This window comes from Larus michahellis, chromosome 1, assembly GCF_964199755.1.
Source record: "Larus michahellis chromosome 1, bLarMic1.1, whole genome shotgun sequence".
NCBI lineage: Eukaryota > Metazoa > Chordata > Aves > Charadriiformes > Laridae > Larus > Larus michahellis.
In genome coordinates, this window is record NC_133896.1 from 66,976,624 (window position 1) to 66,998,130 (window position 21,507).

General features: G+C 53.0%; 2 protein-coding genes across 4 annotated transcripts in view; both read right to left on the reverse strand.

Moving 5' to 3' along the window:
* Window positions 1-6,116, reverse strand: part of LOC141742156 (sodium- and chloride-dependent betaine transporter-like) — a 44,136-nt gene extending 38,020 nt beyond the window's left edge. For both annotated transcript variants that reach the window (XM_074583733.1, XM_074583722.1), the window contains exon 1: window positions 5,995-6,116. The gene's annotated coding sequence lies outside the window, so the exon portion shown is untranslated. The remainder of the gene's footprint in view (window positions 1-5,994) is intronic.
* Window positions 6,117-14,692: 8,576 nt separating this feature from the next.
* The window catches only part of LOC141742172 (sodium- and chloride-dependent GABA transporter 2-like), a 39,025-nt gene continuing 32,210 nt past the window's right edge, over window positions 14,693-21,507 (reverse strand). For both annotated transcript variants that reach the window (XM_074583795.1, XM_074583787.1), the window contains 7 exons: window positions 19,877-20,001; window positions 19,190-19,302; window positions 18,908-19,045; window positions 17,653-17,755; window positions 16,885-16,985; window positions 16,275-16,445; window positions 14,693-15,201 (listed from right to left, as the gene is read on the reverse strand). In XM_074583795.1, the coding sequence (XP_074439896.1) occupies window positions 15,082-15,201; window positions 16,275-16,445; window positions 16,885-16,985; window positions 17,653-17,755; window positions 18,908-19,045; window positions 19,190-19,302; window positions 19,877-20,001 (871 nt within the window). In that variant the 3' untranslated portion in view covers window positions 14,693-15,081. The remainder of the gene's footprint in view (window positions 15,202-16,274; window positions 16,446-16,884; window positions 16,986-17,652; window positions 17,756-18,907; window positions 19,046-19,189; window positions 19,303-19,876; window positions 20,002-21,507) is intronic.

A 21,507-nucleotide genomic window follows, 5' to 3' on the forward strand; every position in this document is an offset into this window, starting at 1 on the left:
TTTGAGAGGAGCAGAGCTCCACGCACTGTCAAATGTGAGCGAAAAAATAACACATACTTAATGAAACGTGTTTGATCTGCCACAGTCCTTGGCACATTCCAATTTGCTGCAGTCCAGGGCACATTATCAAGTACAATGACGCTTAAGTCTGGGCTTATTGAGGATGTCATGAGAAGCTGACAGGAGAGGTCTTAGCTAATTCTTTGCTTTTATTCTTTTAATGCAAGGTGGATCCAAGAGCCAGACGATTTCTACTAATATTTATGTTTTAACTGGTTTTGTGTTAGACCAGGTTCACACAGTGGCAGGAGAAGATCGCAATGAGGGAGTCACCTCCTCCCACCTAACCCCAGCAAGGGAACGCCCCGAGTGCCAGCCCGCAGCCTCAACCCTGTCACCAGCCTCCAGCCCAGGGATACCCAGACCTGTCCTCTGACTCCAGAACAGGCCAACAGGAAGGACAGAAGCTGGGATGCTGCAATGGGGAACAGGAATGGGACAAATACAAACCAGCAGGGAAGATGAAGTGATTGTGACTTCGTTTTCCTACTTTAAAAAGGGGGAAAGCACCCCACTTCTGCAATCATACTTTTTCAACTGGGAACAGGTGGTACATTAAACTGGTGCCCAAAGTCTTGGCTCTTCATGCCACGAACTTCAGCTTCTCCCTTCCCAGACAAAGTGATGCACAGCGCTACACACCCCTACTACTTCCCTCCTCTGCTTTGCCTGCTGTTTCTAGGAGAAAGCCTATTCACACACCTCCTGGCTCTTTTCCTGAACATCTTATCCTACTGTGCCCCTGCCCTATTTGTTCTGAGGCCAGATGGGGACTCAAATTTAACTTCTAGTTTCCAGCTAGGAACAATTTGAGTCTCCCACAGCAGCCATAGCCACCCACTGTGTTACATCCTTCCCGATGGGCAGACATTCTCTTCTCCCTTCAGACACCTCTCTCCTCAATACACGAGTTTGGAGAAAAGACACCGCCCCTTGCTGCCTGCCTTCACTTTTTCTGCTGTTCTTTCACCACAGTTTGGAGAAAATAATCCTCTGACTCCTTCGTTCTCAGCCTCTTTTTTAACTCTGCCAAAAAGTTTTTCCCCTTGTTAAGATGCCACCTGACACAGTCCGCAATCTACTCCCTTCTCCTGAACCCACTCAGCCACCACCACCACCACCTCCTCGGCTCCCTCAGACCTTACCAGTCTCTTCTGGAGGTGCCCTGCTGTATTTTCAGCCCTCAAATCTTTGAGGAGGTGCCTTTTTCCAGGGCTGAAGTACCCTTTACAGACAGGACCCCCAGCCTGTTGGCTTCCCACAGGAAAGAGCGGGCTTCCCCTCTGCCCAGTGCAACAGGCAGCTCTGTATGAAATCGCTGGCTTGGTACTGGGCTTGGTGCATGGAGGCAGTCACATTTTCCCCCATGAGATTTATTGCTGAGAAAATAAGAATACACGTGGATTCCCCCAGGCACTGAAAAGAGAGCAGGCAGCCATAAACACAGACCACACCAAAAAGTTCCCTTCTTCAATATTTGAATGAGGTAGCCCAATCTCCCCTTGGTCATGAATTTTGGGCTGTGTTTGTTCCACACCTACCACTGTGCGATCCTTCAAGTATGGCCACAAAAGGCAAGGAAAGCCAAAGACACCTCTGAAGTGCTATGGACAGTCGCCAGATGTGCAGGAGAATAGCATTTGTTGGCTTTATTTGGGAACAAGCTGGCACTAAAGGGGTAAGGCAGGAAAAAGGGAATGACAATGGCCTTTGAAAGCAAAATGCAGTGGTACCCTCAACCTCTCCCAGGGCAAAAAGGGCTTATTCAGGGCTGCTCAGGTGAGACAAGGAAGAAGAGGAAGAAAGAAGAGAAAGAAGCGGGGGAGGGGGGAGAAGAGAAAGAAGCCACCTGGGGTTTTGGCAGCAGAGGAAGAAGCCCTCAGAGATTCTTCTAAAGCTTTTCTTCCCACAGACCTGCTGCCTGTTCCCGACTGCCATCACACAGGAGCTCCTACTGCTATCACACAGGAGCTCCTACTGCTGGGAAGTTAACATCCTCCATTTGACCTCTTCTGCTGTTTTATCTTAAGGCAAATGAGAGGAGGACTATCTCAAGAGCGAACAGAGATGTCATCAAAAAGCAGACGATAATGCTTATAAAAGGAAGCACAGTTTTAATGCACCTTTGGACACTCGTAGGTGCTGCCTGAGCTGCAGAAGGCAGAATTGCAGGTGATGCTGCAGACAGCTGTGCTGCATTTACATTTCTTGGTTTCATTCTGAAACAAGCAGCAACCGAGCACGTAAACTGCAATTTAATGTGGCGAGGGAGGAATCAGAAAGCAAGCAGGCTGGGCTGTGTTACAAAAGGAGGAGCAGGAGGACGCAGAAAATCCTCCGGTTGCACAAGATGAGCCAGCAGTTAGTCGGCAGCCGAAATCCTGCGTTGCATTTCGATGGCAGGAGGCGGGGGCGGTTGTGGGAGCAGAGAAAGAAAATCAAGGCTCAGTGAGGAACAGCAGTGCCAAGGTGCAGCCTAAAGAACAAACCCAGTTAGATTAGTGCGTGGGGGCTGCTACTGGAATAGGTCGTATCTGCAAGATGGACAGGAAAATATTAGCCGTAGAAGTAAGTGCTTTCCAGCCAATCTAAGAGCAGCTACGTGAGCAGGGATGGCTGCTTCAACCACGGCTGCTTCCCAACCCGAATGCTGCTGCGGAATGGCTCACTCCAGCTGCAAAAAGGAGAAAAGCAAGGAAAGATGTAACAAGAGAAAAATTATCAACTCTGGGACCACAGTAGAAATTAAAATGCCTCTCATTTCAAGCTGTTGAAAGCTAGTTGGCTTTTTTACACCTTCTAATTAACTTCCAGGTTGTGTGGGCTGCAGGGCATTCTCAAAGCATCTGTTCAGCAAGGTTCATGGGGCACAAGAGATTGTGACAAGGATCAGATCCTGCTTACATTTTCTCCAACGTGAAATAAGAGCAACGCTTCCACAGTCAGTGAGTTTGCTGCTTATTGACACCAGCAAGAGTGAGATAAGAAGCAACTGTGAGTTTACTAATGACATGTACATCTGTGTTACAAGCTGCAAAGATTACTGAGCATTATCCTTCAGAGCACACACCCCCACGTCAGGAGGGGACCAAATGGTTCCTGCTCTGTCCTCTGCTGCCGGGACAGGAGAGCCTCCCATATACCTAACGGTGGCCGGACGTTCCTGAGGGCCAGTGACAAATCCCTTGTTAAAAGCAGTATAGGCTGTTGTTCTCAGTGCCAGTTCAGTCTCTGTCAGGGTCTGCAGCTCAGGGTCTGCGGCTCACCATCCCCGCTCTGGGCTACAGAGACACAGAGGTGGTTTCTTATTTCAGCCTAGAAAAAAATCAAGACTGACTTATGAAGTCTGTAAACGGGGTGTAAATATGATCAGAAATCTGATACTGCTTTTGCAGCAAACGAGATATGCTCCAGACCTTCACTTGTCCCATAGCCTGACTGTATCTGCTGCCACATAGCAAAGGCCCCGTAGCACACAACCACAGCAGGACCCATCTTTCTTACAGAGCATCACAGTGACAGGAGTGCTGCAGACACAGAGCCAGTCTGGTCCCAGCCCCGCTGGAGCCCCGACAGCCACCCATCTGGTGGCCAGAGGTGTCTGTGCGAAGTCCTGCAGCTGCATCAAGCTTGTTCAGAGTTCCCTGTGCACAGCCAAAGCATGGGGACAGCACAGCTCCCATCGCTGGCTGGAGGAGCCGAGCAGGTGAATGGCACGGGGGGGACGACAACCACGCTGCTCCAGTGCCCGCTCTGCAAACAGGCGCAGTAGGGTCACAGCAGGGCAGCGACCTCCGGTGCAGCCCAGAGGTACCCCCCAGGGACAGGACAGAGTCCATAGGAGGGGACATGGTGGCTGTCACCCCACCAGGGCAGCAAATTCACAGAGCAAGGCACGCTACTGAGTAGTCCTGGGCAGGTCAGGTGAAGGAAGGGAGGCTGCCAGCCCCCAGCCCAACAGCCCAACAGGCTTAGCTGCCTGTTGCTGATCCAGCCCATCCTGAGGCTGGAGGTTGAGGAGTAGGGAAGGGTGGGCAGCAAAGAAACTAGCTTTTGCAGGTGCATGCAGGGCCCCATGCATCCTAATCCCTGCAATGCCTAAAATCTGAACCTTGCAGTCACCCTCCTGGGGTTGCCGCTTTGGGGCGGTGGAGCAGAGGAGCCAGCGCCGCTGGGAGCCAATATCTCCAAAAGTCTCCAATTCAGAGGTGGGACAACGGCACAGGAGATTTGGCATCACACTGCTCTAGGCACTTCTAGCTAAACACCCCCAGGCAACACCCTGCTCAGCCTCCCAAAAGCACAGCCTGGGGACACCCACTGTCGAAGTGACGAGTGATGGGGAGCATGAGGGAAGAGTACTCATCAAGCAAAACTCTTCCGAAAGGCAGGTGAGGCTATGGCATGAAATGTTACCTTACGTCTCCCAGCACAGAGGAGGAGGGGAGCCGTCAGATTACTTGTCAGAGCAGAGTGCCTGGGCACAGATGCGTGCGCAGCCATCACGGAGCAGCAGGGCCATGCCGCACGGGCTCCCTGCTGGAATCCTCCCCGCAGCACCGAGCTCCCTCTCCAGCCCTGCGCAGGGACCCCAGCACCCCGCGTCCCGCTCAGGCGCGGGCTCAGCATCTGCCTGGCTGACCCAAGGAGGCTCAGCCATCTCCGGCTGGTGCACAGGACAAGACACTGCATGGGAAATCGGGACAGGCAGAGACACGTGTGGACTATGACTCTGAAAGTGCTGTAACCCCTTCCTAGCTGTACCTGCCGCAATGCACACACAGTCCTGGGGACCTGGCATAACAGGGACAGCATCCTACCTGCACCCTCCAAGAGGAGAGGTATCTGCTCTCCAGCCTGGGGCACCAAAACCTTCCTATATCCCTGCCCGGGAGCACGGGCAGGTAGAGATACGGCACAGGGCTCGTTACCCTGCCCTCTGCAAGGACCACATCTGCACCCATGAATCCAGCAAAGGTGAGATGTTGCAGAGCTGCAAAGGTCAGGTCCAAGGTTCAGCCTCTCATATCAGCGGCTGTCAAAGAAGAAAAACTGGGGCAATGGCATTTCCAATGGCATTTCCAATGGCATTGGATGAAAGCCCTGATTAGCAGTGATTACTTTAAAAGCACTGTTGATTTAAGGATACACATATCGGGTGTTATGAAACCCTCACGTGTTCTGCCCGAGTTTGCTCACAAATATACCCACAGATCCCCAGGTTTTGGCACATGCACAAACTGTGCTGTCTCCCTGCCTCACCCCGACACGGGAGCAAATCTGATGAAGCCTCTGAGACAAGAAGAACAAGGAGCACACTCCCAGACACATCTCTTAGAGCTGCAGCCCTCAAGTCAATGCGCCGGGGCCAGCACCTCTGCAGGGCAGCACAGGAGGAGAGGGAGTCACTGTCTCGTGTTTGCAGGAGGTGAAAAGCCTACAGCCTACTTCACTCCTAGCACCTTTCCTCCTGTACCTATTATCACCTAGCCATCACTGCTCTCCATCCCCACCCCTGTCTGGCCCCCTCTCATCTCTCTTGATCTTTCTGCTGTCTGAGTCCTTTTATTTCTCTCTCTCTGCTGCCGCAGCCTTCAGTACCAATTAAACATCCTTCAGGCATCCCTTTGCTCCGCAGCTTCCCGGCAGCCCCCAGCAGCATCGCTGCCTGTCCTCTCCTATAGGAACCACTGAAAGAAAAACCTCTTCCCTGGCTTGATCCAAACTGATTATTCGCTCCCCATCCTCCAGCTCTCTCTTCCTTTGCTTAACGTTGGGAAGTTTTTCCCCTTGCAAATTTGCTGGCCCACCCCCCAGAGCACGGTAGGCAGCCGGCGCACAGCAGCTGGCTGTGGGAGGACCGTAGACTCCAACAATCCCAGCGTGACACGCACATCCAGCCAGATCTGCTCAATGAGCAAACGCCCAACTCACCTGAACCCACCGCAGGTCTCCCACAGGCAAGCCTGTCCCGTCCCGTCCCACCGGAGTCCAGACAGGTGATCCACTGAGTGCCAAAGAAATACAGCAGAAGTTAAGGCAAAGACTCCCCTCTCTCCTCCTCCTGTCCCTCCCCCTCCACCAGCTTTCCCCACCAAATTATCACCCAGCTCATGTGTGGGTGGTGGGATGGCAGGAAGGGAGGTGCGTTGGGGCGGGAGAACTTTCTCCCCAGCTCCCTTACAACATAAACCTCTCCAGACCTTGAACTGGGGCCCTGACAGGAAAACAAAAAAAGAAAGGGGCTATGGTCAGGCAGGGTAAAGGCCCAAAGTTTGCAAAGATCAACCACAGCAGTCAGTGGAGCAACTCCAGGTCCTCTTGACCTCAGCAGGAGAGAGCTCGCCCCTTGCAGACCCTGCGACATGACCCAGGCTGGCTGCTGCATGCCCCCACTGCTCTGGGGCTCCAGTACTTTAATGGGATAGTGGCATCCCTTAAAAATGTACCCCAAATGTGCAGAACAAATCACGTCCATCTCCAGGGACCGCTAAAGCACTAAACCTCCTTCAATGGCCAAGCTCAAGGCTCACCAACACCATCAGGCAAATGGAGCAACAGGCAGAAAGGGGGTGGAACGTTTGTCCCGCGCTCACAGAGACCCCTCTGTGCCTATGCCGTACTCTGTGAGTGCAAACACAGCTCACAGGAGAGAGCTCTGGCAGCAGGGAGAGATACTGCCAGAGTCTATTTTTACAGTGTCTGTGTGCTCACTAGAAGTGAGCACTCCCTCTGTGCCTTTGCCTTGGCAGCTTTCTTTGCATCCACCTCAGCCCTGACGCACTTTTCCAGGGCTTCTCATGACCAACACCAGCAGCAGGCATTCCAGTTATACCATTTTTCTCGAGATAGTTCAGCTCATTTTTTTTTTAATGTTATGTTTAATGCTATTGCTCTTTTGTCTTTTGCTTTGTCTGTGAATGTGCCTGCCAAATTCTTATTGACCTTTTCATGTACCCACAGCAGCAAAGTGGGATGGAAGCTAGGACACATCCAGCACACGCTCCAATCTGCTCGCCTGTGTCAGAGCTCATCAGATGAGCATTCCTTGGCCCCTTCAGTGGGAAACCTGGGAGCTGACAAAAGCCCTCACATCCACAGAGTGGGGAAGCGATACGTTTATGTGCCTGCAGGCTCTATAGAGGCCGTTTGTAATGTGGTCTCAAAAAAATCCTCCATGGGTGCCAGAAGTCAGTGAATCAGATGACAATAGAGCATGCCAGATTGCCTTGAGGACAAGAAACGCTAGAGCTGTGCGTGAAGGGAGTCACCCTTGTGCCTGGCGGGATCCTCAGGATAAACCACTGAAGCCAGCGCTGGAGGCAGTAGAAGGAAACATCTCCTTCTACTTTGGGGGTGTTTATTTACTACCTCAGCTGACACTGGGGGCAGCCAGTCTGAGCCCACGCTGCTGGGCAGTGCAAAGACGGGGCAGAGGAGCTCTGGGTGAGCATTGGGGGGCACCCACAGGGCTGGGGATCTCTGAGCCAACCCAGCCCCATCCCAGAGCTCCCAGCCGGGCAATGCGGACAAGAGGGCAGAGGGCTGGGGTGGCAGCCAGCACAGGCAGCGCCTCTTCACAGGCAGCCAAAGACAACATACTCTGTTTCCAGGATTAAACTTTCCAAATGTGCCATTTTTCAAAGCCCTGGCTTTTACCTGCCACTTGGGCTGGTTGAGCGGGTTGGTCCAATACCCAAAGAAATACAGGCTGATTCTTCCCTTGCCTGGCCTGGCATCAACATCAGAGGCACCAGGCTCCAACTTTTGCCTTTTAGTGGCTTTCTCTGAAGTCCCGAAAGATTGCAAGGTGAACGTCATGTGCTGGCTGCGCAACACAGGCACCGCACTGCCTCCGTCCCTACGGATGAAGGACAGTGCCGCTGCCTGTCCTGCCACAGAGGACTGGTGTGACCCAGCACAGCTGGGGAAAAGGTGCAATAGAGGTTATCCAGATATGAAAAGGGGATTGAGATAAGCCTAGGTAAGCAGAGCTGACCTAAAAACTTGATTTATCCACACTGAAGTGTTTCACAGGAACATCACGGTTTTTTGCAGAACTGTAGATGGGAAATGACCTGTGACATTAAGGTAAAACAAGAAGAAAGTCAACCTAAATGAAAACTTTATCCAGCAATGTGTGAAAATCATTCTCCAGCGGGAAAAAAGCTGCTATTTCTGCTTTCCAGCCCAGAAGTTACACTCAGGCTTCAGAGTTTCCCACCAGGCAATAATTCACTCTGGTTTTAAACCCAGGTACAGGCATGGGGCACGTTTATCCCACTGCGGCAGCCTCCACGTCAGGGATTGCGCTAGTCTGATGGCCCAGACTGAAAACCAGAAATCGCCTTCTGACCAGTTCAGCTGTGGGTGTACGAACTGTACTCAGCCCCATCCTGGGAGAGAGCAAGGGAAGGGGCCATGTACTTCCTGATCATTAATTGCCACCTTTGCTGGCAGAGACAGCCCCTGAGCAGGCACCCTGGGCTGTGCAGCTGCACGGGTGGGACAGGGCTGCTAAAGGATATGGCAATCTGTCTGTGGGTCTCCCCACAGCACGGGTTCCTCCTCCATTGCCACGGGCAGAGGCAGCTTCCCATGGGGGCTCGCAGAGGGATTTTCAGCAAGGCACAGATTCACGAGCAAGTGTAACAAGAGGAGACACAACCAAGGCTGGCACAGAGGTCAGACACTTGCGGGAATGAGCCTGGGGAGCTTCTGGGAGGGAGATCAATGACAACTCCAGGAAGAGCATCTTGACACAGGGATACGTAGGGAGCTGAGGGGGAAGAAGCAGCCCTGCAGGCAGCAGGGATGGGAACAGCGTGGGTGAGGATGCTCTTAAATACTCTGTCCCCAAAAGGGAAGCACTTCTTGCAAGAAATCCTGGAAACATTCAAAGCACCCCCTCCCCAGGCAGCATGAACCCTTCTCAGAGCAGGGACACCCCCCCTGCCATGTGTGGTTCTGACACCGGCAGCACCCATCTCTCCATAGCCCTCCCCATAGTGCACCTCGAGGCGCTTTGCAAAGGAAGGGATTGCAGCATCCAATTTTGCAGGCAGGGAAACCAAGACAAGAGAAAGCCCCATTGTCATGTCAAAGGGCCAGCAGCCTTCTCACAGGTAGGTCCTGCACATGGCCTCGAGCTCTGAGATACTCCCCTGCCTTGGCATCAATGGACTTGCCACATGGCTGGTCCTCCCCCTGCCCAGTGACTGAGGTTTGACTGCCTTTGTCGTTTTCAGACATTTTGAACCCACTGGCTTGAGGATCTAAGTGATGGGGATGGGCTTCCCCATATCACTGAGCTTTCTGGGAGCCACCTCAGGTCAGCAGGAGCAATTGGCCCTTGTAGGAGAGGGCTGCCCCAAGTACACTCAGGGTGCACAGGAGGAATGGGAAAGTGCTGCTGTCCCACCATACAGAGGGACCTGCTCCCAATGCAGCCACCAGCCCAGGGCCTGCCACATGGGTTTCCATCCCCTCCTGTCAGCAGAGAGGGAAAACCCTTCTCACGATGACCTGATTCCCTCAGCCTGCCATGCCCAGGGCAGCTGGAGACCAAGACTCACCCTGCCACACCAGCCTTTGCCCTGATAGATGGCTGACCCCAACCTCAGAGACATCCTGCACCTCCAAAAAGGTCTCCTCCTCCTCCTCAACCCGCTCACCATCTGCCAGCTGACCGTGCACCCTTGCCTCCATTTTTCCCTTCCCGTTTCTTTCCTCAGAGCATGTTTTGGTTTTTCCCATTATTCCTCCCCACCATTTCCTCCCTTTCGTCCAGCTCTAACATGCCGGCCAAAGAGCCAGCCCTAAGCACCAGGCTGCCAACATCAGCCCACGCCGGGGCCACACTGCCCAGCATCAGTGAACCTTGGGCCCCATGACGCTTCCATCCCCCAACAGCCAGCGAGACAGAGCTTCAAGCCAAAACAAGTCCATTTCCCCCCAGCCCAGCTGCTGGGAGAAGTCTGTCAGCATGACACCCTCCTGGTGCAAATCCAAAATGTTCTTCTCCTTTCCGAATGTTAGGGGCCAGGGGAGGCAGACGCTGGGGTTTGATGTTGGAGACAGAGAAGCCCGCAGCCCTGGCTGCCCCCCTGGCTGGGCCACCTGCAGGAGAAGCCACCACTGTCCTCGCTTGTCCAGAATAATGCCACCTTTTGGCACCTTCACTAACAAAACAGGAGAAACACCGATTCCCCCGCGGGCACAGCACTGCTGCTCCTGTGGTTGGGAACTTGCCTCGCCGACTGAATGCTGTGTTTGCAGAGGAGGTTCCCCTAGGCATTCGTATGATTTTTTTTTTATGTTTATGGCTAATTTCTGCTTAAGTAAGCCTGTGACTTCCTACAACAATTTCACCATAACTAATCACAAGTGAACATAACTCAAGTAACAAGCACTAACGAGGCCCCACAGAACCGCGATGGGCTCCGGCAGCTGCAGCACCGCTCCTGCGCTGGGCTTCTGGAGAAGAAGAGGCTCTCAGGAGCCTCCACCTTTAGAAGGACAGGCTGGGTGAGACATCCCCTATCTCACAGCATCGCCGGTGGGGGAGAAGATGAGGCAAGGGCGAAGAGCTTAGGAGCCCAGTGTTGGCAATAAAAGTGGTCAGGAGGGAGGATTGGCGATGCTGGGGAGATATCTGTGATCTATCAGCCTCTCTGAGTCTAACAGCAATGCTCGCTGTTGATCAGAGACCAGGGAGGACCACAGAAAAAAAGGCAGGCAGAGGACACATGGGTACATGCCTAGTGGCTTCTGCTTTCCCCTCTCTGCTACCCCAGGACAGCTGAGCCTGTTGCTGTGGGACGTGCGTTGTGACAGCAATCACCTCGTCACGAGGACGCAAAGGGCAAGGTCTGTCTGCAGGGACAGAGAAGCTTATGTTGCTGCCCAAAGAGATGTGACTCTGGACAGGTCAGATGGAGATGTGGGTAACCAAGTCACTGGCAACTTCTCAGAAGTAATGACTTCCCGAATCCGCTCCCCAACACGCGCTTCCCTTATCTGCACCATGCAGATCCCCCTCCTGCAGGCTGCTAACCACATTAGCAGACAAGGGCTCAGCCAAACACCCGGCTCTGAGGGATATGCTCATTTGCACTGGCCTGTAGGACACACTTAGCAGATTATTTGGGGATCTCTGCTTCACAGGATTTAGTATCCCACGTGTTAAAATGCTAATCTTACTCTGTTCTCTCCATTTATACATCATGGCCTGTCTTCTCCCAACACATCCACCTTTCCTGTCGCTGAAAAGTGCAACTCGACTCACACAACATGATTCTTCAGTAGCCACAGAAAACTGTCGTGTATATCACTAGTAGAAAAAAGGAAGGACCTCTCAAGGCATCTGTTCAAACACACTGTGAGCCCCAGGGTTCAGGATGCTCCCCACGGGAGCAGATGCATCCTGCTCCACAGGTCCATCCTTGAGAGCTGAAGTCTCTCCCCTGCCCTATGTGGGCATCTCCATCCATGGAGGAGGATGGCAGCGTCAACAGGGGACTGATGAGGGACCTGAGACTCTTCCCCAGGCACCACTGACACAAGCACCGCAGCATGGGAAAAGCAAAGCCTGGTTTTCACGGACGGATGGGCAGAAAGGTCAGTCATCCTTTCCAAGCACTAACGATCTGGGGCAGAATCTCAGGGACTTCTTTATTTTTATGTGAACTTCTCATTTGAAACTAAAAAAAAAAAAAAAAAAACCCACCAAAATATAACCCATGAAAAAACCTGGGTCTTTAACCTCATCCCCATTTTCCTGAAAATAATGGGTTGAATTCTCAGGCTAACTTGCAGGTTTTGGATTCTGAAGGTGGGAAATTTCCAACAACCACACATCTCCTCTCTAAATGGACATCAGCATCTTACCCGCTGGACAAGGTAGGAATAGGAGTAAATTCCACAGACTGCAAGAAGAGTACTGGGCTGATCTTGAATGCAATGGAAATCCCTTTCACCATATTCCAAATCACGAGCAATCACCACATGCCAAAATCACCATATTCCAAATTTCACCAAAATTCCCTCTAACCATGGGGTCTCAAAAAGTTCTGTGAAAAATGTCGTGCCTGGAAGTTTCAAATATATTAATTTCAGATTTAGTCCATCAACCTTCACAATGAACAATACAGAATATACTTGATTCATATTTCAAGCCAGGCATCACAGGTTCCAATATTTTGTCTTAAAGTCTTATCAGAAATAAGACTGATTCATTTAAGAATGTCCAGCAAAACCTTTGGTTTTCTTGCTTATTTGGCCTGCCTAGCTCATCCAAAGCTTTACAGCAATCGGGTCATGCGAGAACACAGGCTTGGGAGGTTTCCTGGCTCATATATAACCAGATCAATAAACCACATGCCCAATTCACTGGACACCAGACTGTTTTGAAACAAAACAAGTCACAAGCCTTTCATTAGACTCCCACTTTGCCTACATGCAGCTGAGCAGATTTCCTACGTCAGCCATATTTTGGAGATAGCTATGGACAATTACTGTTTTCTGTTAGGGTTAAAATATCTTCCCAGTGGGCCAAACCTCTTACAGATATTACTGGAAAATGAAAGTATACTTCTGTTGAAGATTAGAATTACATGAATAAAAAAAAAAATCTGTTGCTGGAGCTTCTAATATGATTCACACAAAAAGCCAACAGGAAAAAAAAAAACAACTTCTGTATTGAACTCCATTCTCTCATTTCTAGAAGTAATTTCTACCTGCCAGTACCATATCCAAGTGAGAGGGCAGCTGGATGGCTCCATCCCCCATCACACTGTGGATGTCTTTCCCTGGGTTTCTAAACTCTTTCCTACCCTCAGCTCGCTTATGAGCACCACGGAGTGCTGTGGCAGCTGGGGAATTTGGAGCTCTGAGACTTTGAGGCTACCCAGGAAAACTGTGACAGCCAGTTCAGCCCTGACATCCCGCTCCCCAGCCCTATGCCTTCAGCATCCCCGGCATTCTCCAGAGGTAGGGAGGGAGGCATGCAGAAACCCCGTGGCTGAGATTTTGATAGGGGAGGTGCGGGGCTGACCATGGGGAGTTCACCCATGGTTGCACACACAGCCTAGCAAAGGAACCTGGCCTGCCCCAGAGCCCCCATGGAAAATAGACTGCGAAAAGGGAAAACAGGTTGGAAATGAGATGAGGTTTCTACAGCTACACTAGAACAGAGCCAAGGAAGCCCCAGGGGGCTCTCAGTGGGCTCTCCGTCTTCGAGGTTAAATCTGCACTATCACAAACCCTCCCAGCAGCAATCCCCCCAGCACTTGGTGCTCATCGGAGTTTCACAGTCTGTATGAGTGAAAGCTCATGACCCCTTTCCATCATCAACCTGTCTCCCATCTCAGGTCACCAGGCTCCAAGCACGCTAAACTGGGGAAAACCAAGCCCAATAATTTGCCATTGCCTATAGGTCCTCGGGACGCTAAACCAGTATGTGCCACAACTGGGGTCACCGTTCCCTGGGGGAGGGCATCGGTCTGCAGAGAAAACCGAAATGGGCAACCGGAGGAAAAAACGCCCGGGTCATTGTGACCCAGGGGAAATGTTTGCCCCCGGCCCTATGGCTAGTGAACAGGCAGCCACCGGCCCTGCGAGCAGAGCCAAACAGCCACCCAGCTCAGAGCATCTTCCGAAGCGGGGGAGGCGGGTTGGGGGGGGGGGGGGGCGGATCTCGGCCCCGCTGCGAGGGTGCCCACCGCCCCCCAGCCCGCCCCGCAAGGGACCCTGGCGCCGCGCGGCGGCCGTAGGTGAAGTCCTGGGGCCACCTTGTGGCTAGTGGCGTGGATTGCCGGAATTTGCGCCTCCTTCTTCCCCCGCGGCACCGCAAGCCCCGGCCGCAGCGCGGTGCCGGCTGGTGTCCGTGCGCGCTTCGGGCAGCCCAGCATCTCCGGCTGCTGGCTCAGCTCTGCCCGGGCTCCAGCTTCCTCAGGCTTTCCTGGGAGCCATCCAGCTTCCCGGGGCTGCGTGTCCTCTGGCTGCCCTCCTCGAATGCTGGGGCTACAGCACTTAAAACACAAGCTCTTTGATTTTTTTTTTAATTTATTTTGGTGTTGGTTTTTTTTTTTTTTTTTTTTTTACCCAAACAGCCTGGAAACGAGGGGCCCTGTTTGTTGACATAACATGCGGATACTGCTGCAACCACACAGCCCTTCTTCCATAGGCAGGAAAACCAAAATGACCCGCTCTAGAGGACCTGGAAGGCAGTCAGCACAGAAAAGACATAGATCTGCAGAGACGAGGGACAGTTTCCCATGATCCTTCACTCGCACAAAGAAAACACAAACCCACGCGCTTCTCTCAGACCCCGGGAATAGCCCAGTGACTCATCAGCCAGATGACTCTTTTGGCTGGGAGCTGGCAGTGGCTCCAGCAGAAGGTGGCATTGCACTCTCCACTTCACCTACATACCCCAGGCCTACTGCTTGTGGGGGCCTCCGAAATGGTGTTCCCCGTTTTCCTCCCTACCCTAACCAAGCTTGTTCTCCTCTGGCCACTCTCCCATATGTGCCAGTGCAACAGAGATCCAGAGCTGAATGCCCAGCACATCCCACCAAACATGCTGTGAGCAAGGGATGCTGGTGAGACAAAACTGAGACAGAGTGGATCTAGAGGGAAAAAACAAGGATTTAATGGAATGAATGGAGAAGCTCCCAAAGTCCACACTGGAGCCACACCTCTGAGACTCTCTAACACCCTCCACTCCAGGATCAGTCCTTCCATTCTGCCCACCGGAAGGCTGAGGATGCTCAGGAGCACCGGTGCTTGATCTGCCGCTTCAGAGCCCTCTCCAGGGAGAGGATTAAGGTGCATTGCTAACTCCACGCAGACCATGTCCACGGCAGCCCTCTTCCTCAGCCCTTCGAATCTTCCAGGGATGGGAGCTCAGCCCAGAAATCCCTCTCTCCTTGGCGAGCGAAGAATCCTTGTGTTAGCCAACAGGTGGTAAAGGCTGCATAGAAACCGTCCTGGGGGGAAGGAGGGAGAGCCACACTGGTCCTAGCAATGAGATTCGAGCTCTGTCAGCATCAGGAGGCCAGCTCTGGTGGAGGGAAGGGGCTGTCCTGTGCCCAGCCTGGAAGGCAAGTCCTCAAGTGGGCAGGTGAGTTGGCGGAGCCTCTGGAAAGCAAAGGCAGGCATTGAACACAGCTGCAAGGACGAAAGGTGACCTGGGCCCTCCCCTTCCACTCATCGGTATCATTCAGCCAGCCAGGCAGGGCTGGTCCCTAAACATCAGAGATGACCCAAAAAAGGACAGTCAGCACTTCAGAAACTGAGGGGATAAACTCATCTTTGAACCACTTGTCCCAAGGCAAGCGCTGAACACATGAGACCTGAGACAGTAGAAAAGCTCTGTCCTCTGTTTGCTCCAGGCCAGGGCTAGAAAGTAGTCCAAAGACAGGTTGCTGCCCAGGAGCCTCCAGGTCATCCCATCCATCAGCGCAGACTGCAAAGGGAGACCCTGACTGGGACGGCAAGTGCGTAAGGGGCTACCCTCTACATCATGCAGTGTCGACCTTGCTATGCTCCTGCAGCTTTGTCCACTCCTCCCTGTCCGTGCTGGACACGGGAATAAGGGGCCCATTGCTGTCACAACCCATTCCTGAGCACTTACAGGAGGTAGAGAACAGGTGGGATCCTGGGCTACCAGGATGTCTGTGAAACCTCCAGTGAGCCATGCAGGGACAGGATGCCTGTCTGGAGCAAGGTCTGCTTTGCCAGGTCCCTGGCTCTCCCAAGGCATGTTCAGGGCAGCCAGCAATGGATCACAGCATCTCCAGGAGCTGGGCAGGCTCAGGCCGCTGACACTCAGCTGCCCGCAACGCTCATGGGATCTGGAGCTTCCTCAGAGCAAGTCCCCACGCTTCAGTCAAGGGCAGCCTCCAAATTGACTCAAGGCACTGGAGATCATTTTTATCCTCTCCATCTAATGAACTTTTTCCTAACAGTGCTTGCAAAGAGACAGAAGCAATAAACAAAGGGCACCAAGAGGCAACAGCCAGCTTGGAGCAGCCCTCCAGCCAGGCAGAACTTAATAAAACCAGCAATCAGTTGTAGCAATGGACTCACTCAATCAATTTATTCTAGGCTCCCTGCTAATTAACCTGCAAGACACAAATGATCCCCCTTGCTAGGCTGGACTTCAACACAGAAGCACAGCCCATGCCCTGATCCCAGAGCACCAGCCTCACCTCTCTGAGGGAGCCTTTGATGGTGGAGAGTTTGTAGACGATCCAGAGAGGGATGCACACCATGGAGGAGAGGGCCAGCAACCAGCCCAGGGTGTCCCCCCACCACGGGTACACATACTTCTTGTTGTAGGTCAGCGGGGTGTATTTGATGAGAGAAAATAGGAAGGTTGCCTGGCAATGTGGAAGAGACCGAGAGAAAAAGAGCAAGAAAATCAACACCATTAGCCAAGAGAGGTCTTCCTGGTGAGTCCACACCTGCGCAGAGCCTCATGGTAACAAAGAGCTCCCCAGGACAGCAACGGAGGAGACACCAGTTAAGGAAGTTGTGCTGGGGCATCTCCCGTGTGCAGCACTGGGCAAGGCAGCAAGGAGCTTGCCCCACCAACATATGCTGTTGTCACTGCTGAGCTGGGCCCTTCTCCCCCTTGTTTAGCCCCACACCAGGCCCCAAAAGCCACAAACACACAGAATAACAGGCTCCCAATGTACAGGTCACATAACCCCCTATACATACGCGCATCCCTCTGTATATAGTTGGGTATCTATATCTCAGAGGCGCCCAGCTCTGCCCATCTCCCTCCCCATGGCTCCTGTTCCTGTGGGCTCTCACCATGCAAACTGCTGGGGTGATGAAAAGCCAGCAGTATTTGATGATGGGCCATGGCCGGTAGCCGATCATATCTTCAATGTTATCGTAGAAACGCTCAGCACCTGTGGAAGATGGGAAAGATGCCTCACTGCTGCCAGGGAAGGAGGGCAGAGGGGTCAGCATGTCCAGGGGAGGATGGTGAGCAGGGCCCTGCTCCACCACTCTTCGGGTGCTCCCCAGAAAAGGAGGCAGTAACTTCAGCATAGCCAACAGCCCAGTCACGGAGCTCACCAGGAGTGTGGACAGCTTCAGTCTTTGTCACGGACTAACATCCTCTTGCCCCCCAGAACAGTCTGGTGGGTCAGCAGGGACCACCCCTCAGTGGCATCTCTCAGGCTAGGACCTAAACCCAGGTGTTACCCATCACTTGTGAATATCAAGGCGGAGAGACAGCTCTCAAAACTGTTTGAGGGTCTCAGATTCCCCTATACTTAGGTTGGGAAAAGATTTCCCAGACAGCCCCAAGTCCACACAAGAAAGGAGGGCCTCAAAAGCAGCCCTGGGTCTGCACATATGAACATGCTGGGGATATCTGCCAAGCAGATCCCCCAGGGCGTTGCTGTGAGAAAGCCTCTGCCAGCTGATTCCACAGGCACCAGAGCAAGGGTTTAGAGGTCTGCCTTGCACTGCAAAGCGATTGCCAAGAGAAGCTACGGACCAGCATTTTTAGGATGGACCAAGCGAGAGCCTGAGAGACCAGAGCTGGGGACCACGCTGGTTCATACTCACCATAGACCCAGGCGATGCAGAGAGTCTCGAAGATGGCCACAAAGAGCAGGCACATGCCACTGGCAGCATAGTAATCAAAGAGCTGGAAGACATACATCCCACCCTGGGAAGGGCCAAGCGGGCAGCGAGGCGAGGTGAGGAGGGAGAGAGGGGAGAGGAATCAGGCACAGGCAAAGAGCTCCAGCCAGAGCAGGAAACAAACTCAACATCTTCCCCAGAGCCGGAGGCACCTTCCTCTCTCTGGGACACGGTTTAAGCCAACAGCAAAGCCCATGTCCCCTGTGGTCAAGGACTGATGGAGACGTGCAGCCACCTCAGGAGTCTCTGCAGCCCTTCATTCCAGGGCAGGGCAGGGGAGGGCAAGTGACTGCCAGAGGTCGGGGGGATATTTTAGGAGAAGGCCAAAACAAAGCAGCCCTTGTAGCTAGAAGTGAGGGCAGAAACCCCCTTTAGAGACACAAGTAATCTAATTTACTTTAGCCCCGCCCCCCCCCCCCCCCCCCCCCCACCTTAATTTGCAGAGGGAAGTAGCTGTGCATGCAGTTTTGCAAGCAGCTGCTGCTGTGGGCCCAGAGGCTGTTTCACTGCCCAGGTCCGCAAGGCTGCCCACAGAACGGGCCCGCAAGGCGAGTCCAGGCACGCAGCTGCAGGTGCAACGTCGAAGGCAGCTTTGTCAAAGTTACGCCCGAATGAAAACACAAGATGCAGAGAGCACCGTACCAGCATTGATCCACACACACGTAAGTGCTAGCACGAGTTAAAGGTTTTTTTAAACCAGAACAGTTTAACTCCCAGGCAATTAATCACAACAAGGGGAATATATATGAAATCAGTGTAATAGATGTGGGCACGCTCAGGCACACCAAATTTCCTTACACCAAGTGCTCACGTAGCTCCATCCAGGAGAAAAAAGAAGGACAAAGGCGCTCCCCTCACAACGCAACAGGATGCAGCTGTAAAGGTTTGGCTCACGTAAAGATAAATCTATACCCAAAATATGGGCCGTCCAAGAGCTCAAATTATCAGTCTTGGCAGGAGAAGTGTCAGTGACTGCCACAAGGGGTGAGGGCTGGCATGGAAAATGCGAACACCACGGGGAGGGAAGGGCAGCCTCCCCCAGGCACTGTGCAGCACTTTGGGGCTCACCCACAAGCTCTCGACCCCAGCACGGACCCCAGCACCCACCAGCCCCGTCTCTGCCAGGGAGGCACTCGGACCCAGCAGGCACCACACAGGTGGTCTGAGCCCAAAATACCTCTGTGAGCATCACCAACCCGACCAGATAGGAGAGGACGGAGACCAGCAGGATGAGGGTCTCCCGGCGGTTCTTCTTGCGGAAGATGGTGGGGTACATGTCCACAAGAGCTGTGACGAGGCTCTCCACGCAGACAAACTGCAAAGCAAAGAGACGCCGCCTCTGTCAGCCTGTCCTGACCAGCTCCCCAGCCCCACTGTTTCCCCCTCAAGCCAAGTTCACTGTCCCAAAGGGACAGTGGCTTTCGTCTGGCAGGGAATTGCCCTGCCCCTGCGCCTTTACCTGGCTGTCCAGTCCCAGCAAAACAACCATCAGGAAGAAGAAACACGCCCAGAGCGGGGAGAAGGGCAGCATGACCACAGCCCGAGGGTAGGCGATGAATGCCAGGCCAGGCCCTGCAGGGAGAAGGGCTTTCAGAGCAGGCAACGGCAGGGCACGGCTGGCACACACCTACCGGAGGCAGCCACCCAGCCATGGCACAGCCTGAAGCCATGCAGCCCTCTCGCTCCAGTTATACCAGCGCTGTGCATGAAAACCCAGGCTCCTCGAGGAGCGGAGGAGCCCAGCAGGAAGGGAGGGAAATGGGGACACAGCAAGCTCCGGCTGCATCGCCATGGCAAGTACTGGGAGCCTGGGAAAGCCTCTGAGCCCAGAGGAGCGCGGCACAAGCCTGGGCATATGCCATGCAGGCACCTCACCCCCGCACCAAGAGACAGCAGCTGCCTAACCCTTATTGGCATCTTACATTGACCTCAAGACACGGCCATTGCATCTTAATATTTCATGAACGTGCATTTGTGTCTCCCTGGTTTTTGGAGGCAGAAAGCAGAGCTGCCCGCCAGGATGGGAACCTGCAGCTGCAATATGGTTTGCCCCATGGCGGGTATCCTGTGGGCACGCTCCCTTTGCCGAGGGGGGCCAAACAGCAGCATCCCGGCAGCAGCCCCATCCCACTGCAGCCCCACTCACCCGATTCGGCCACCTCAGCGATGGGCACACCCTGCTCCTCCGCCATGAAGCCCAGGATTGAGAAGATGGCAAAGCCGGCCACAAAGCTGGTGCCGCTGTTGAGGAAGCAGAGGGCCACGCAGTCCCTGGGAGGAGGGGAAACAGCATCAGCCGGGTGGGGGTCCAGGTATGACCCACACCCCATGGCAGGCCCCCCAGGCAGCACCTGCTCTCCCCTGGCAGCCACTGTGTCCACGGCAGCCCCTCTCTCCCAGCACCCCCACAGCTCAGCTCAGCACCAGGAGCTGCAGGAGGATGTCCCAGGGTAGGCAACACAGCAGGGTCTCCCCCAGGGAAAGCCTTCTCCAAGGACAGCATGAGGTTGCATTCCTCACCTAAGCTCCTCACTCATAAGATAGTCTTGCTACACATCTAAATGCCTGATTTTTTTTCTTCTTTCCTCTCTCTCTTCTGGTCCTTCCTGTAGCAGAGAGTACCAGAGATTACTTTTTCTGATAAGGGGACACGGGGTTTTTTTTGGTTAATAGATTTCTCAGACCAGTTATAATCTTCTTAGTTCTCAGCACTACTAGATATGTCCTGGTCCTGGCATTATGAGAAAAAGATGGACAGAGCCATCCAATTTATTTTCTCTGATCTATTCCCTTTTGTCTCTGTTTCATCTCGTTCTTATCCATCTATGCTTTAAACTAAGCATCTTTTATCTATCCAATTCCTCTTCATGCTCCAGTCTCCCTAGTCCTCTTGTGACTGCAACCCTGGGGACAACAATAACATTTGCAACATCTTTCTGAGATATTCTGAACCAAACTGAACGCATCCCTTCTGGCATTTCATGGCCCACTCCAACTTTATTAAATGCTACTCTGCAAATCCAGTGTGATTTTCTGTATCAGTCTTTAGGTACCTAGCATTATGGGGGCTTTGTGCTCCTCCCTGCACATTAAACTAGATCTATTCACAGTCTGCAAACATTTCTAGAGAGAAATTACAGTTCACGCAGAACCCCTACACTGTAAAAATTCAGATTATTCCTTCCAAAACACAGCTCTCTGCATTGGCAGGGACTGCACAGCACCTAACACCATTGCTCTGCCTTTGCACTTCTAAGGCAGGAGAGACTGAAAGAGACCTACAGGGTGAGTCCCCTCAGATCTCCTGGCTGGTAAGGAGGGTGACGCTCCACCAAGCTCAGCTAACCCAATGGGAAGCCCACGCCAGAACCTCATTTCTCCAGTTGCTATAAACCGCCTGCTGTCCACTCAAATTACATTCTCAGTCATTTTGTATAAACTCACATTTGTTTCAAATAGTTCTTCTTCCTTCCCAGTATTTCTCCCTCTTTCCCCTGGACGTATGCATGACAGCTCAAACCCTCCTTGGAAAGGCATGGGCTGGGAGGTGCTCTCCAGTCACCTGGCAGGTGGGAAGGGGTGTCATGGTGGAGGATAACATGTGGGGAATGGCCAGAGGAAGAGGTCTCTCCAGATTTTAACCCGAAAGGGAGCCAGGGAGCACTGATGATATCCCTTACTGTCCCAGAAAACAAGAAATGGTCTATGCTGTTTCGTGCCATCTTGGACTGCTGCCATATGAACAATGGTTCCTTCTTCCCACTTCCTTTTCCAGGT